The sequence below is a fragment of the Aquila chrysaetos genome (assembly GCF_900496995.4).
Source record: "Aquila chrysaetos chrysaetos chromosome W unlocalized genomic scaffold, bAquChr1.4 W_unloc_1, whole genome shotgun sequence".
Classification (NCBI taxonomy): domain Eukaryota; kingdom Metazoa; phylum Chordata; class Aves; order Accipitriformes; family Accipitridae; genus Aquila; species Aquila chrysaetos.
The window spans coordinates 4,135,405-4,153,039 of NW_024470321.1; the positions used below are offsets into that span (position 1 = coordinate 4,135,405).

A 17,635-nucleotide genomic window follows, 5' to 3' on the forward strand; every position below is an offset into this window, starting at 1 on the left:
CCATCACTACTGCGCTTTGCTCAGTTTTATCACAGTTCATTCTTGCTTGATCTAAGTGATTCTTACTGTAATACCATGGATATAGCATATAACAATTATAGAAACGATAACATACAGTAGCAGGGTTATATAGCAACTAATATCATACAGTTTAATTCTGGCTATTCTCACCTAAAATCAAATCCCCTTGAGGCACACACTGGACTTCCCCATCCTTTCGCATCACCCACCGAGTGCACCCAGGCCCTTGAGCAAAAGCAAGCCCACGGATGGGTTTACCTTTGCCTGAGGCAGGAGTAACCCAGACTGTCTTCCCTAACATATTTTTTATGTGCACTACAGGGACTTTATCCCCTTCTACAGTACTTAAAAGTTCTGACTGGACAGGGCCACCCCGATTGGCAGATCCTCTGGTGTTGACTAACCAGGTGGCTTTTGCTAAATGTGTATCCCAATGTTTGAAGGTTCCACCCCCCATTGCTCTCAATGTAGTCTTTAACAGTCCATTGTATCATTCGATTTTCCCAGAGGCTGGTGCATGATAGGGGATGTGATACACCCACTCAATGCCATGCTCTTTGGCCCAGGTGTCTATGAAGTTGTTTTGGAGATGAGTCCTGTTGTCTGACTCAATTCTTTCTGGGGTGCCATGTCACCACAAGACCTGCTTTTCAAGGCCCAGGATAGTGTTCCAGGCGGTGGCATGGGGTACAGAATATGTTTCCAGCCATCCGGTGGTTGCTTCCACCACTGTAAGCACATGGCGCTTGCCTTGGCGAGTTTGCGGGAGTGTGATATAGTCAATCTGCCAGGCTTCCCCATATTTATATTTCAGCCATCGCCCTCCATACCACAGGGGCTTTAACCGCTTGGCTTGCTTAACTGCAGCACATGTTTCACATTCATGGATAACTTGTGCAATAGTGTCCATGGTCAAGTCCACCCCTCGGTCACGAGCCCATCTATATGTTGCATCTCTTCCCTGATGGCCTGAGGTATCATGGGCCCACTGAGCCATAAATAGCTCACCCTTATGTTGCCAGTCCAGGTCCACCTGAGACACTTCAATCTTGGCAGCTTGATCTACCTGCTGGTTGTTTTGATGTTCTTCAGTGGGCCGACTCTTGGGTACATGAGCATCTACATGACGTCTTTTTACCACTAGCTTCTCTAGTCGGGCAGCAATATCTTGCCATAATTCAGCAGCCCAGATGGGTTTGCCTCTGCACTGCCAGTTTCTCTGCTTCCATTGCTGTAACCACCCCCACAGGGCATTTGCCACCATCCATGAGTCAGTATAGAGATAGAGCACTGGCCACTTCTCTCTTTCAGCAATGTCTAACGCTAGCTGGATGGCTTTCACCTCTGCAAACTGACTTGATACACCTTCTCCTTCAGCAGTTTCTGCGACTTGTCGTGTAGGACTCCATACAGCAGCCTTCCACCTCCGATGCTTTCGCACAATGCGACAGGACCCATCAGTGAACAGGGCATATTGCCTCTCATTTTCTGGCAGTTTATTATACAGTGGGGCCTCTTCAGCACGTGTCACCTCCTCCTCTGGCGACATTCCAAAATCTTTGCCTTCTGGCCAGTCCATGATCACTTCTAAAATTCCTGGGTGACTGGGGTTTCCTATGCGAGCCCATTGTGTGATCAGTGCGACCCACTTACTCCACGTGGCATCAGTTGCATGATGTGTAGAGGAGACCCTCCCTTTGAACATCCAGCCCAGCACTGGCAGTCGGGGTGCTAAGAGGAGCTGTGTTTCAGTACCAACCACTTCTGAGGCAGCTCGAACTCCTTCATAAGCTGCCAATATCTTTTTCAGTTGGAGTGTAGCGAGCCTCGGATCCTCGATATCCTCGACTGCAAAACTCCAGGGGTCAGCCTTGGGTCTCCCCAGGTGCTTTCTGCCAGAGGCTCCAGGTAGGGCCATTCTCCCCAGCTGCAGTATAGAGCACATTTTTAACATCTTGTCCTGCCCGGAGTGGCCCAAGAGCTACTGCATGAACAATCTCCCATTTCATTTGTTCAAAGGCTTGTTGTTGCTCAGGACCCCATTTAAAATTGTTTTTCTTCCAGGTCACTTGATAGAGAGGGCTTGCAATCAGACTGTAATTTGGAATATGCGTTCTCCAAAAACCCACAACTCCTAAGAAGGCCTGTGTTTCCTTTTTATTAGTCGGTGGGGACATAGCTGCTATTTTGTTGATCACATCCATGGGGATCTGACGACGTCCATCTTGCCATTTTATTCCTAAAAACTGGATCTCCCATGCAGGTCCCTTGACCTTACTTTCTTTTATGGCAAAACCGGCTTTCAGAAGGATTTGGATTATTTTCTTCTCTTTCTCAAAAACAACTTCTGCTGTGTTGCCCCATATGATGATATCATCAATGTATTGCAGGCGTTCTGGAGCTTCACCTTTTTCCAGTGCAGTCTGGATTAGTCCATGGCAAATGGTGGGGCTGTGTTTCCACCCCCGGGGCAATCGATTCCAAGTGTACTGGACACCCCTCCAAGTGAAAGGAAACTGTGGCCAGCACTCTGCTGCCAGAGGGATTGAGAAAAACGCATTAGCAATGTCAAATGTGGCATACAACTTGGCTGCCTTTGACTCTAGTTCGTATTGAAGTTCTAGCATATCTGGAATGGCAGCACTCAGTGGTGGCGTAACTTCATTCAGCCCACGATAGTCAACTGTTAGTCTCCACTCCCCATTAGACTTTTGCAGTGGCCATATGGGACTATTAAAGGGTAAGCGAGTTTTGCTCATCGCTCCTTGGCTCTCCAGTTGGCGACTCAACTTGTGGATGGGAATCAGGGAGTCTCGGTTGGTGCGATATTGCCACCGGTGCACCATTGTGGTAGCAATTGGCACTTGTTGTTCTTCAACTCTCAGCAACCCCACAATCAAAGGGTCTTGAGAGAGACCAGGCAAGGCAGACAGCTGTTCAATCTCCTCCGTCTCCAAGGCAGCTATACCAAAAGCCCATCGATACCCCTTTGGGTCCTTGAAATACCCTCTCCTGAGATAGTCTATGCCAAGGATGCACAGGGCCTCTGGACCAGTCACAATGGGGTGTTTCTGCCATTCATTCCCAGTTAGGCTTACTTCAGCCTCCAATGCAGTTAACTCTTGGGATCCCCCTGTCACACCAGAAATACAGATGGGTTCTGCCCCTTTATAACTTGATGGCATTGGAGTGCACTGTGCGCCGGTAACTACTAGAGCCTTATACTCCTGTGGGTCTGATGTGCCAGGCCATCGAATCCACACAGTCCAATAGACCTGGTTGTCCCTCTCCTCCACCTGGCTGGAGGCAGGGCCCCTCTAATTCTGGTCAGAGTGTCCATTACTCACTTCTCGTAAAATTGGCTCAGAAGTCCCTTCAAGAGGATCAGAAATAAGATCAGCCCTTCTACTCTGTTTGGAAACTGGAGCAGCATTTTTCCTGGGAGAATCCCCTTTTGTGGTGGTTTTTCCTCGCAGCTCACGTACCCGTGCATTTAGGACCAAGGTAGGTTTTCCATCCCATTTTCTCATGTCCTCTCTGTGATCACATAGGTAAAACCACAGGGCACCTCGCGGTGTGTACCTTCTATATTCTCTCTCTTGGGCAGAGGAACGCTCACTCCTAATAGCTGAGACGTTGGTCCTTACAGGTGGGGAGTAGGACATATCCTCGTTGATTTTCTGGACATCCTGGGATAGCTTCTCCACAGCCGAAATGCAGGCTTGTATTGAGGCGGACAGATTTTCTTCACATTGCCAGTGTTGGCGAGCTGTTTCATCCACCGTCGGTGCCTCTTCGTCTTTCCAGGTCATTATCACCAGTGAGTTGGCATAGGACGATGGTGCGCTCCGTACAAACTTCTGCCACATGGGTCGTGTGCATGTGACTTCGTCTGGATCTTTGGGTAATTGTGGGTTGTCCGGGTCATGATGAATCGTGTCTAGCATGGCTAATTCCCTCAGATATTGGATACCTCTCTCCATGGTGGTCCACTTGCCTGATTGACATATAACATCTTCCTTGAAGGGGTACCTTTCCTTCATGCTTGACAGGAGTGGCCTCCAGAGGCTGATGGCTTGTGTCCCTTTTCCAATTGCCTTGTCAATGCCACCTTCCCTGGCAAGCGATCCCAGCTGCTTGGCTTCCCTACCTTCTAAATCCAGGCTACTAGCCCCATTGTCCCAGCATCGGAGAAGCCAGGTGATAATATGCTTACCTATATGGTGGCCAAAATCTTTTCGCATATCCTGCAGCTCACTCAAGGATAGGGATCGAGTGATCACCTCTGGTTCTGCCTCTTCCTCCTGTTCCCGTGATGACTGTGGCTCATCTTCCTCCTTCACTAAGTGAACTGATTTTTTTTCTATATTTCTTCTTCTGTATGGGGGCAACTGATACTGGTGTGGGTTGGTCCACTTGTTCAGATTTAGTACCGCTTGCTGATGTCTGGGTAGCTGCAGTGCCCGTCGCTGGGGCTGCAGGGACCGCAGTGCCCATCACCGAGGTTTGGGTAGCCGCAGTGCCTGTTTTCTTGTTGTTAGATCCAGAGACCTTCTCTTCCCCTTGAGGGTACTCAGTGGTGTTGAACAGGGCTTGATAGGCATGGGCCAGGCCCCAGCACATTGCAGTGATTTGTATCTCTCTGGAGCTGCCAGGGTGACAGCATACCTTTTCCAAATAATTTACTAGTTCTTCTGGATTCTGCACTTGTTCATGGGTGAAGTTCCAAAACATTGGAGGTGCCCACTTTTCTAGGTACTTGCCCATACTACCCCACACACCCTGCCACTCATAATTATCCAGCCTCGGGGCAGACCTCTGGGTGATCTTCTTAAATAGTTGTTTAACCTTAAACAAGAGATGAACCACATTCAGGAGCATGCTAATTCCCAGCAGTAGGGCTAGGACCGTGCTGGTCTCAACATCCCAAGGGTATTCAAATTTTTCAAAATTCTCAAACACCATTGTAACTGGACTGAAGGAGAAAGGAGACGGGAAGAAAGGTACCCCATCCTTAGACTGGTTTTCCAAGGAGGAAAGGTAAATGGTGTAATTATTAATAGTTTCCCACAGATGGCTCCCGAAGTATAGAGGTGACAATGCTGAGTGCAAATACCGGATTAATCCCACAACTGATAACTTTATCATACCATAAGCCAGTGTTATACAATACATCAAAGCGAAAACATTAATCCACCTCCACGGATGATAAGCAGCAGAAGAGGGACTACATACAGCAAGCAAGGTGATACATAACAGAACTTTAAAACGAGAGCAAAACTCTAAGAACACATAAATCAACATAATGACCAACGACTATAAGACCAATATAATGAATGCTTATAACAAATTTGTTTTAACAAGCTCTGGTCAGGTTTGTTGTTATCTCAACCCTTCGTGCCCCACGTTGGGCACCAAAAAGGACTGTCGTGGTTTAACCCCAGCCAGCAACTAAGCACCACGCAGCCGCTCACTCACTCCCCCCCCACCCAGTTCACATACTGAACTCAAAACATAGCACGTTACCAGCTACTAGGAAGACAATTAACTCTATCCCAGGTGAAACTTGGACACAGAGTTTTGTCTTGTCCTTCTCTCCCCCTCCGCATAGGCTACTGTACACAGGTTTGTGTTAGCTCTGGAGATCCTTGTGCAGATAAGTTTTCCCAAAGACAAAATAATAGGAGTCAGAATAAGAGAGTAGCATCTCGAGCCTCTAAATTTACAAATTTCTCAGTAGGGTAAAATCTAATTCCCTGTGTTGGCACTCCGTGGTTGCCTCGTCCAAGCTCTTCCAGCTTTGCTGCTAGCAGAAGGCCCTCTGCAAAGGCTGGGCAGAGGAGGGAGCTTGGCAGGGACCCCGTGCCTGTGGGGACACCAGCCTTCCTGCTTCCCTTACAAATCTCAGGGCAGCCGTGTGAGCCTTTTTACACCGGGTTCAGAGGAGTCTTTTGCAGTCGTCAGTGTTGCGATTTTTGAGATGGGGTGGAAGGTAATTTTGCAGTGTATTTAACTTCAGAAATCAACAAAAGTATTTTCAGTTCTCAGTGTTGCTGCTGTGTAGGTGGCAGCAGTGCTCTCTTGCGGGTAGATGTAGACAGGCTTTATATTCAGTGTTACAAAGCTGAGCTGGAAGAAACAGGAGAAATATTTTTCAGAAATACTTTTTTTAGGCTATTTTAATGTCTTGCTGAGTTTCTAATAATCCAGGTCTTTTTTCAAAACTTAATTATTTTATATTCATCTACCTGTATAGATCCAGGGCAGGTATAACTGTGCATATTATACAGAAAATGCATCAGTAATGTGTTCATTCACATGTTTTTTATATTACCTATTTTAAGGAAAACAATATGCTTTCCATATGAAAATACATAAGTGCTGGATGATCTGTTGACTGCAGCCATTTGTCACATTGCTATACATTCCTCTTCTGTAAGGAAGAAATTTGTTAATCTCATATTTTTTCCCTATTGATTTTTGCAGGTTCGATTCTTTCTCAAGCACTTAGCGTTGCTGACATTGCTGTGTATCATCACCCAGAGAAGTAGAAAACACTTTAGCCAAAAGCTCCCTTATGATCATTGTCAGTCAGCATCTTCCAATGAATCAGCAGCGTGGGTTTAGGCTGAATGCTGCACCTCATTCAACTTGTCCTTAGATATTTGCTCATTGTCATATTGGGAAACTCTCCCTTCTTTTGATACAACAAAGACTCAGAAATTTGCCACAGTAGTGCATATGCCTTACACAGAGTGATGCAAGATAACGCATTCCTCCTTTTAAGTTTTGGTCTCTGTAATTGATTATATTAATCTGCCAAGGCAGAAAGAGCAAAAGTTGAATAAATACAGTGAGAATTTAAGGACTCTTATATCTCGCTTCTGACTTCTCCCTGGAAACTTAACATTTACTGGGAATTGTAAGACACATGACCTGCTTTATTTTAATAATAACTGCTTTTATCTCGTAAAATAAAAAAGAAGTAGAAACTAGCAGACTGGCCCAATGGGCTAAACAGATCAGTTTTTAATCTAGATGGCATAAAAGCCAAAAACATTTTCATTGTTACAATACATCACAGACTACTCAAGAATCCTGATAGCTTTACTTCTGTTGTTTTTTCTTCATAAAAAACCTTAAATATTTTTCCCTTCCATATGAAAATTAAAAACACTTGGCAATCCACATGAAGATACAGAATACTCATTTTAACTGATTGCATGGTGCGTCCATTGAAGAGAGCTGGTAAATGCTGCTGAAACAAGGAGAACTTAACCCAATTATTTTTGAATGGCATGTGAATGCTGCAGGCAGGGATGCCGTTATTAAATGGCATTTGCCTTAAAAAAAGAAATACCCTGTGCCCAGGAGAGTCCCTGGCCCTGGCCAATGGGAAATTACCATACATCATGTCACCAGCCCCTCACATTTATATCTTTTAGAGTACTATTGGCTGCTAGTTAGGCTCTATGGGAGGGATTACTGCCACCACTTGTGGCTTCCCCTTCAGGTCCTTATTTGGTAGCTGTTGATAGAGCAAGTCTTTCCAGCAGCTGAGCATCTTGACATACATTATTCACTAAGTCCTCGTGTTCAGGAGATATGCATATCTCTAGCTCTTCAGATATTTCTTCAACTTGGACAATATGTCTCTTCAGCGTTGCCTCTGAATGCTTGGAGTTTTACAAATGGCATTTATACAATCAGAAGACCACACAATTGGATTTCATTTCAGTATGCCTCCTGTGCACACAGTTGCTGAGAACCTGAAGATCAGCAAAAAGAATTAGGAGAGAGTTTTTCCTGGAAGTCTTTTGCAGTAGCAGATAGCAAAGAACTGATTAGCTTAGATTGATAGTATAGAAAAAAAAAAATGCCTGAGGCAAACTATTTACTCTCAGTTTCTTGGGGCTACATAAAGGTAGGATTTTGTTTTACCTTTTAAGAACCTTGATTTGTGGTGCATGATTGCATGATTGCTGGATAGCATGAGTATTTGTGGGTGATATGACTATGAGTAATATGAATATAAAGTAAAAAGTCAGAAAAGCAAGCCTTTGTTCAGCAATGAGAATGAACTGCACAGTATACAGTCTTTCTTATAAACTGTACTGGGACTTTTAAAATGATGTTGCTTCAGTGCATAATCAGACCAAGTCTAAAGCCAAAGAAATTTAGAAGAGTTTTGTGTTATTTTAAAAAAGTTTGCTACAAAACTGTATTTCTAGATGTTAAATGATTTTAAAAAACCCAACCTCAAAACTGAAATACCATGCAAATGGAGAAAGCATGAGTAAAGAGGCTGAGGATAATGGGTGAATGTATGACTCATACTGGTTTTAATAGCTGAAGAAATGTGAAATTATCAACAGTATGTTCCAGCAGCATTTTCTGGTAGCCTCTGTGTGTGTGTGTGTGAGACAGCTTATTGATTAAAACACTGGGAGACTGAAAATTGTCTTCTAATATTGATCGACATTATTATGCGGAGCAGCTTTGAACTAGCTTGAAACTGCAGTACTGCTAGAAAATGGAATTAAATAAGCTTTTATCTCTTTTATGGAAAAGTTTTGCACCAAGGAATTAAATCATTATGCCTGTCAACGTACAGAATTGAAATTCACTTAATACAAAACCGTGTTTAAGCTTTGTTTTAGCCCTACTTGTGTGTGTGCTTAAAAAAATGATGTTGCCTTTATAATTGTTATCAAGTGTGTAAAAAAGAAAAAAAGAAACCTCATCCTATGCTTGACATACAATAACTGTTCCAAATCATCTTGTTTTAAAGAAAATTCTGATTTCTCCTGAACTAAATAATACAAGTATTGAATTAAATGACTAGAAATAATACAAGCATTATATTCACACATGACTGAATCTCTTATACTCATTTGTATTGATACCTACTTTTATCATAGATTATTTCTTTTAAAGTAGAAATGTAAAACCCTCATTAGGTCATTGTGACAGTTCTCTGCTAATGCAGAATTGTTACAGTATATTCTCAAGGATTTTGTTCAGTCATCTGTGAAGAGGTTGGATGCCATTATGCTAGCTAGGTGGATTCCTTTCTTGTTTACCAAAAAATAAAATGGAATTATTTTCCATTCAGCTAAAAGTGAGGTATTTATTGTAATTTGCTTGGAAGTATTTCCTGGATCTCCAGGCAGCTGCTGTCATGTTCCTACTTGCTAAATGACAAAAATTCAATCACTGATCTTAAAAAAATGTTCACTCTTACTGTTTAGCCTTTAAAATGGATATTTTTTTTGTTAATTGAAGTTCAACAGAGAGCATGGTAGCTGTAATTGATTACATATGGAAAAATACATCCTCTGTATAGACAGTGTCCTATACTGTGTATAGGCAATGATTTTAATTAAGAAGCTAAGTAGTACTTGAACACAATTTTAGTACAGTGCTTTTTAAGTTCACAGTATACACATTATAGGAAAAATGTGTAGAGAGGCAAAGATGATCTGCTTTTTATGACATTCATCCTGCTCAGTCCAGATGTTTTCAAAATAAATGACAATTAAAGTCTTGTTGCTGTGGCATCAGCAACGTGAAAGAATATGAGGAAATCACACTTCTACCATTCTTCAAAGCCAAAAAGCTTCTCCCATTGAATTCACTGTTAGCAGGAGGGCCTTGCAGAAGCTGGGGGACTTGTTTTACTGTATGCTGGTATTCAGCAGCAACACAGAGTGTTCCACAGGTTTCATGCTGATGGTCTAGCTTTTATGTTCTGGTGACTTATGGGGTAATGGGAGGTGGGAAGGCAAGGCTTTGCATCAGAATAGTCGGGAACATAGGATTAGAAAAGACTGCCATGCCCCTTCCAATCGCTGTGGACATCCATACAATAAACATTTAGTTGGAACTTCTTAAAGAACATCTACTCCATAAGTTCCACAAGATTATTCCCAGTATGCAATAACAAACCTAAAAGATCAAAAGCCAAAATATATATATATCTCAAATATTGCTGAGTTATATTTGTTGATAATATCAAAACAGAGCTAAAGTCAATGAAAACACATGTAACATAGCTAGAGCTGTATTACACAATTAACCTGTTGAACACAATGCCACAAGATATGATTTAACCCTGAGTCTAGAAGGAATCAAGAAAGGCTCAATGATGAGTACGTAATCAATTACACATTTCATGGAATGTTAATATCCACATGTATCCAATAGAGTGCCTATGTGAATTGCTAACTTAAGGGGAAAAGGAAGTTTCCATAGATGGGTATTTTCTACTCTGATGTTTCATACAGATACAGACAACTTTCTGAGACTGCGGAATGGGCAAGTCATTATGCTGATCTAGTATAATAATTTTAAGTAAAAGACAACAAACCTACTTCTATTCATATTGGCGTGTAGGAAATCAGTAAGATATTTTTATTTTTTTGAGCAGTACTGTCAAATACATTTGAGTAGATTAATGATGAGAGGGAAGATAAAATTGAAAGATTACAAAATGTATTGCAAAAATGTACAAATTATTTTACGAATATGATAAGAAACCCCTAGTAGAGAAGGAGTCCTGTGTAAATACATTTCTATTTTCTCTCCAAATTAAAATAAAAAAAATGAGAAGACAGGAATATTAATTATTTGTGTGTATGCATAGTCTTATAGTTTTCAGTTACTAGTAGGACCCTGTGCCTTAGTAATTGATTCACTATGGAGTATTTTAGGAGGTTAAGTATTATGTTGTCCAACCCACGAATTAATAGGGTAGATCAATGTTATATGTGATTTTTGCTTTTACAGTTATCTTAATTTAGTATATATTCTTAATGTCGTATCCTTTCCATCCTAACTAAAATACATGTTAATCACTAACTTACACTTTTTGTTTGTTTTGTTTTCCAGTTTAAAAGAATGCTCAACAGGGAGCTAACCCACCTATCTGAAATGAGCAGGTCAGGCAATCAGGTCTCGGAATATATATCGAACACGTTCTTAGGTAAGACTGTGATGGGAGTTAACTTTTTTGCCTTTTGTTTTTTTATCTCTCTCTGGGCTGTGATAGAGCTTAAAAGCAAGTAACTTTCCATATTAATTTCTGTTTTCAGAAACTGTACATTTAGTATTGCATTGTTCAGTGTTTGAGCAGAGAGATCATGTTAGATCCATTTCCTCACAGGTCGTTTAGTTTGTGTATGTGGTTTCCCTGTACGTGTAGTTACAGATAAATATTCGTATACATATTTTCATGTAACATTACAACTACTATATTGCTACCATATTAAGAAATGAATATATAATAAGTTAATTACCTCATATATTAAAAAGAATTCTTCCACTGTGTTTCCCTTATGGCCAGAATGAAAGTTACCACAAAGAGGTTTCAGTGTGCTGGAAGCACGCAAGCACATGTAACCTCATAAAATCTCGTAGCGCACTGTTCTGATGCTTTGGTATTCCCTGCCTGTGCATGAGAGGGTTGATGAATATGGCTAAGTCAACATCTGAACAGACTACTGCCAGGAGAATTTGTGTGGCTCAAGAGCTTGCATGGTGGGATGTGAGCATTAAAAAAAGCCTGACACAATATTACAAAGAGTATATTTCATTCTCTATGGCTTTGATGAAGGCAGTATATTTTTTTTTTTTGCAAAAACTGGTGAAAATGAACAAAACTTGGTTCTGTACTGTTGATTTTGAACATGAAGATAAAGCTAACATACCAATCTCAAACATGTTTTCAGCAAAAACACCATTGGTTCATAAAGACTGTGCATATAAGGGGAGGCACAGCTGAATATGTCTAAATTAGGATAACAAGTATTTAAAAAGTGCCAGTCACACATATTAAGATACATCTTGTTTTATTTGTGTGAGATACCATAGCTGGGGCTTTTTGTGTTTTTTGAAAGAAGTGGTTTTTTTTAAGTACATTTTATCCTGCTTGTCACCGTATCCTAAATGGATCACTTAATGTGTCTGTTCAGTTTACCCATGATTGCAGTAGTGTGCCTGAGAACAGCGGCACAACAGGGTTTCAGACAATAAGAAAGTGATGAGCCTCTGTTATGGAGAAGCAATATTGCAGAGCTTCAGGAGCCCTGAAAGTCACAGTGTACAGTTGACTGAGAAGATGACCCACTTTTAGGCTAACTGAAAAGACTGATACATCAATTTCTGCTTGCTTTTACTTGAAAACTTAAGGCTCATTTTGACAGCGTAAGGAAATGCATCTGTCGGCATTTCGCATGAGACCTCAGTCTTGAGCAGAAAGGGTGCTGGAAAGGCAATTACTTCTATGTTGGGTATTCTTTTGTGGCTGCATGTAAATGAAAACCTAGGATACTTTAAAATGTAGGTATGAGAGGAATACAACAGGAGGAAAACAGAGGAAAACACATCAGCTACAGAAATATTGCTTAAATAGAGTATTTTCAAAATATGCAGTTTAAGTATATAGATTCTGAGCAACAATGTGAAGAGGGAAAACATTCTCGCCACAGAAAATTTTTAATGAATCTAGTTAATTAATTATTTTTTATATACATAACCTATCTCCTGAACATCTACAGACTTTCTCACATTTGAAAGTTAGGAATGCGTCATGAAAAAACAGGGTTTTACTGTTCTTCAAAAAAAGATGGACTGTTTTCCCAAATAGGGCTACATGACATGTATGAAGTTATTCATAATGACAACAAATATATTCCTTGTGTAAGAATTAAGGCTCCTACACTGAGTATGATAATATATAAGGTGGTTTTTTTCGGTGTAATTAACCTGCTTTCCTATGAACAGAAAATGTAAGAGAACCTGTCAATGAGTATAGCATAACCAGGGTCAAAATGGCAAGCTGTCTTTTCTAGATGTTCAGATGGGCCCAGGATCCTTTGCCCTGTATGCTCGTAGTTACAAAAGCACAGGCAATCCTGTGGAATTCCTTTGGAGATCTAAAGTCATTCAGACAGATACTTCCTTTCACTTGATTTAGTCTGACAGTTCAGCTTATGAACCTCCCTTTGATGGGTCTAAACTTTGTGCATATGACCAAAACCATAAACATCAAAGCACGAACACGAGTCACTGCTCCTCATCTGTTGTTGGTTTGTGCCATTTAAGAGCTGCAGCGCTCCTCCTTCCCCTTTTTTTGATTGTCTGTATGAGGAGAGTAGTGAAGTATCGTAGGGGCAATCAGGGAACTTGGTGCTGCAGGCTAAAGATTGGTGACATTTCCACAGTCTCTTCTTCGCTGTGATTTGTTTGGAATTTGAGGTGTCCAGTAAATGCAGGCTGCTAAAGGGTAATTAAAAAAAGAAATGAAAAAAAAAGGAAAGTGAAGAAGCAAACACAATAACATTCTAGGAATTAGGAATGGACTTGCTACCCTTATCTGGTTTCAATGTCTATTGAAAATTACCATTGCAGGAAGGAAAAAATGGACATATATTTTCAAGAGCCCCCCCCCCCCTTTTTTTTTTTATTTCTTTTGTTCTAAGGTGTTTTTAAATCATCATTTTTGCTAGGCTTCTACGTTAGAAACATCTGTTCTGGACTTTCCTGGTTTTGCTGGAAGATTTCTTGAGGACTAGAAAAGGTGCAGGTATATTTCAGCAGAGAAGAGATAATTTGGAGTGAGTCATTAAAACTCTGTTTAAAAATGGTATGAATAAAATGAACAAAAATTAATGCAAATTCCTAGCAATTTTGGCAGGAGAGTCCTTTGTTGCACTAACTTGCATTTCTTTGGGGACCACAGATGTCTACAGTGCTCCACACCCCCATACTGTTTCTGCAGCAATGGCCTAAATATACTTTACTCTCAGTTTAATCCTTGTCTATATTGTTAGAAAGTTTTTCTGGCACATATGTTGATGTGGTATATGAAGTGATGCCACTGATACTGCTATGGAGGCAAAAGCCCACAGGAAAATGTTTTTTAGCAAAACAGTCCTTTTGTCAGTATTACTTACTCTGATTGGGAGGTGTAGAAAAGAACTGCACTGCTAGCGTGAACTGCCTCTAAATCCAAAGCGTTTATTGATATGGCTCCATTGGCAAAAGTCTTTCTGAGTTGTGCAGTCTTAACACAAACAGGACCAGTCCCCAAATATTAGGTCCTTTGAGTCCTGAAATGTTTTGTAAAGGTTTGCATGAGAAACCGTTTTGATTTTTTTTTAGAAATACAATTTCAGAGAGTGTTTTTCCCAGAAAAGAAGAAATTTAAAATTTTCTTAAGAATGACAGTTTAGATTTCTGTTCAGTTGTAATAACATTTTTTAAATTAAAAGATTAACCCTATCTACAGTGCTAGGGGTGCAGGAAAAGTAGAAATCAGACAGTCACAAGTCACATTTAAAGCCAGTTCAGAAATAATGAGGCAATTTGTGAAATAGAAATCTGCTTATATTGAGGTATAGGGTTATGTTTATCTTTTCATGTTTTTACTGCTCTTGATATGAAATATCTGTTGCAAAATCTCCAAACATAAAAATAGAAAAAAGTTTTGTTAAGAATTACAATATCCATAATACACAACTCAACAGTACAGTGGACAAAAAATATTTGTAACTCCTTTCAAAATTATCATTTTTTCTTTATTCTTTTGAAGACAAACAACATGAAGTTGAAATCCCTTCTCCAACACAGAAAGAGAAAGAGAAAAAGAAGAGGCCAATGTCCCAGATCAGTGGAGTCAAAAAACTGATGCACGGCTCCAGCTTGACTAATTCCAGTATCCCCAGATTTGGAGTTAAAACAGACCAAGAAGATGTTCTTGCCAAGGTAGAGAATATTTAAATCCTTGAATTAAAATAGAGGTTGGACTTGTCAGTATTATTCCATCCTCTGCTTATAACCATTGATTTTAAGCTGTAGCACCAAAGGCTGGTCTCACTTGAAATAATATAAATCCGGTGAAATGGAAGAATAACAAATAAAATCAGAATCAGGCCATGAGGATTAATTTCCGCATAAACAAGATTTCAGCAGGAATGTTTGCTGTCTGGAGATGGAATGTAAATTAGCATTTGTATATGCATTAATAAAGCTGCTTATTCATAAATAATATCTGAGGAATGAATAGTAAACGTACTATGTACTATCAGAGGAATGAGAATATATAGCAGCCCTATGTTTTTTTGAAAATGCACAACTGTATATAGCATTAGAACTATCCTTGCAGGTCCTGTCTTAAGCTGTATCGTTTTATGTACATCAGTTGTGTTTTTGTTTTTAGTGACATTTCCTGTGATTTTTTACACCAGCAGCTAACTATTTGGCAATAATCTAAAACTGGCATAAAGTGATTATTCATTCAATTTTAGATTTTTGCATTTTGAAATATGCCTATCCTTATGTTTTCAGGAATCTCCCCCTTTATTTGAAGAGTCTGTTTCTGAGAACCAGGGAGACAGCAGCAGAACCACAGAATCTCTCTCTGGAGGTTTCCTCCTTGCTGAACTCTGCTGTCACTGAGCAGTGAGATAGCAAAGTGTGTCAGTTCAGCTCATTCAAGATACTGTAGCATTTTTCCCTCTGGAGCAATCCACTTAAAAGAGGCACTCTTTCCTGCCTAGTGAATTAAAATCTAGAAAGTTGGTAGCTGCAAATTCAAATATTACAAGATTAGTAGCAGCAGCTTTCCCCCTTTCAGAGTTTAGCATATAATTTTCACAGTGGCAAGGTCTGAATCTTCATGAGTCTGCTGTTTGTAGCTGTTTCAATCAAAAATTGCCAGAATGTGTGTATTAGGTTTCAACATGTCTGTTGCTTGATTCTGTTCTAGGAACTAGAAGATGTGGACAAATGGGGCCTTCAGGTTTTCAGAGTAGCAGAATTATCTGGAAACAGACCTTTGACAGTCATCATGCATGCCATTTTTCAGGCAAGTAGCAGTAGCCATACTGCTTTTTGCTTGTCTTAGAGATTTTTCTGTGCTTTGTAATCTTAATTGTTTCTCTTTTCCTTTTCTAGGAACGGGACTTGTTAAAAACATTTAAAATTCCAGTAGACACTTTAATAACTTACTTGATGACCCTAGAAGACCATTACCATTCAGATGTGGCATATCACAATAACATACATGCTGCAGATGTTGTTCAGTCAACCCATGTCCTGCTGTCAACCCCAGCATTAGAGGTAAACTATGCTAAGGTGGGAAAGAAACAGGCATGAGAGAAAGGGACATACTAAGACTCTTCTAAACTAAATGTTAAAGATCTTAGTTTCTGCAGTAGTTTTTAAAAGAAATTTTGACATTTCTTTCATGAATTGTGCTCTTTTAAAGATATTTTGTGAAGGATCAAAGTTTATTTACATGTAAATATTATGCAGAAAATGTCACATCTTTTTCTTTTAAATCATGGTTTTATACTTGCAGATTTGTGCTGTCATAACCTTTTTCATTGTAACACAATGCGTAACTTGTTTCCACCATCTCATTATTAATACTACATCCTGTTCTGTCATTATTTCCCATGTGGGACTCTCTCTAACCACAGTTAGTGGAATTGCTTAGGAAAGATAGTGATAAAATGGGATTCCCTCAATAGAGCCATTTGTTGGTTGGGTTTTTTTTTCCTTGTTCATATTCATTCTGATCCTGAAAAGATACTTTTGTGTTTGTTTCTCAGGGAGAGTAGAACATGTACTAAATTTTCACTGGACTATCTCATTTTTTTTTTAATAAATATTTCAAAATTATCTGGAAAACAATAACATTTCATATGTTCTTTTCTGAGGAATTCTCTTGTTGAAAGTGCTTGTGAAGTGAAAGGAAGTGAAAGATAGAGATTACTTTCCCCTTTTTAAGCAAAATTCAGCCCTTAGTATAGCAAACATTGACATATCCCAGTAAATTGTTGGAAAAAGACAGATAAAGCAAGTAGTTGAAATTTTAGTAGTTCAGAAGGATTTGTCCTCATTTTCAAGGGGGGGTGTGATGGGTTGACCCTGGCTGGTTGCCAGGTGCCCACCAAAGCCGTTCTATCACTCCCCCTCCTCAGCTGGACAGGGGAGAGAAAATATAACAAAGAGCTTGTGGGTCGAGATAAGGACAGGAGAGAGATCACTCACCACTTACCGTCACGGGCAAAACAGACTCAAACTTGGGGAAAATTAACTCAATTTATTACAAATCAACCAGAGTAGGGTAATGAGAAATAAAACCAAATCTCAAAACACCTTCCCTCCACCCCTCCCTTCTTCCCGGGCACAACTTCACTCCCGGCTTCTCTACCAACCCCCCCAGCGGCACAGGGGGACGGGGAATGGGGTTCACGGTCAGTTCATCACACGTTGTTTTCTGCCGCTTCATCCTCCTCAGGGGGAGGACTCATCACACTCTTCCCTGCTCCAGCGTGGGGTCCCACCCACAGGAGACAGTCCTCCATGAACTTCTCCAACATGGGTCCTTCCCACGGGCTGCAGTTCTTCACGAACTGCTCCAGCATGGGTCCTTTCCACGGTGTGCAGTCCTTCAGGAGCACACTGCTCCAGCGTGGGTCCCCCACGGGGTCACAAGTCCTGCCAGAAAACCTGCTCCGTGGGCTCCTCTCTCCACAGATCCGCAGGTCCTGCCAGGAGCCTGCTCCAGCGCAGGGTTCCCACGGGGTCACAGCCTCCTTCGGGC

The 17,635-nt window shown here is 40.7% G+C and overlaps 1 protein-coding gene across 2 annotated transcripts in view; it reads left to right on the forward strand.

The window, feature by feature from the left end:
- The window catches only part of LOC121232871 (cAMP-specific 3',5'-cyclic phosphodiesterase 4D-like), a 294,635-nt gene that overhangs the window by 266,829 nt on the left and 10,171 nt on the right, over positions 1-17,635 (forward strand). For both annotated transcript variants that reach the window (XM_041121360.1, XM_041121361.1), the window contains 4 exons: positions 10,912-11,005; positions 14,615-14,787; positions 15,791-15,889; positions 15,979-16,143. In XM_041121360.1, the coding sequence (XP_040977294.1) occupies positions 10,912-11,005; positions 14,615-14,787; positions 15,791-15,889; positions 15,979-16,143 (531 nt within the window). The remainder of the gene's footprint in view (positions 1-10,911; positions 11,006-14,614; positions 14,788-15,790; positions 15,890-15,978; positions 16,144-17,635) is intronic.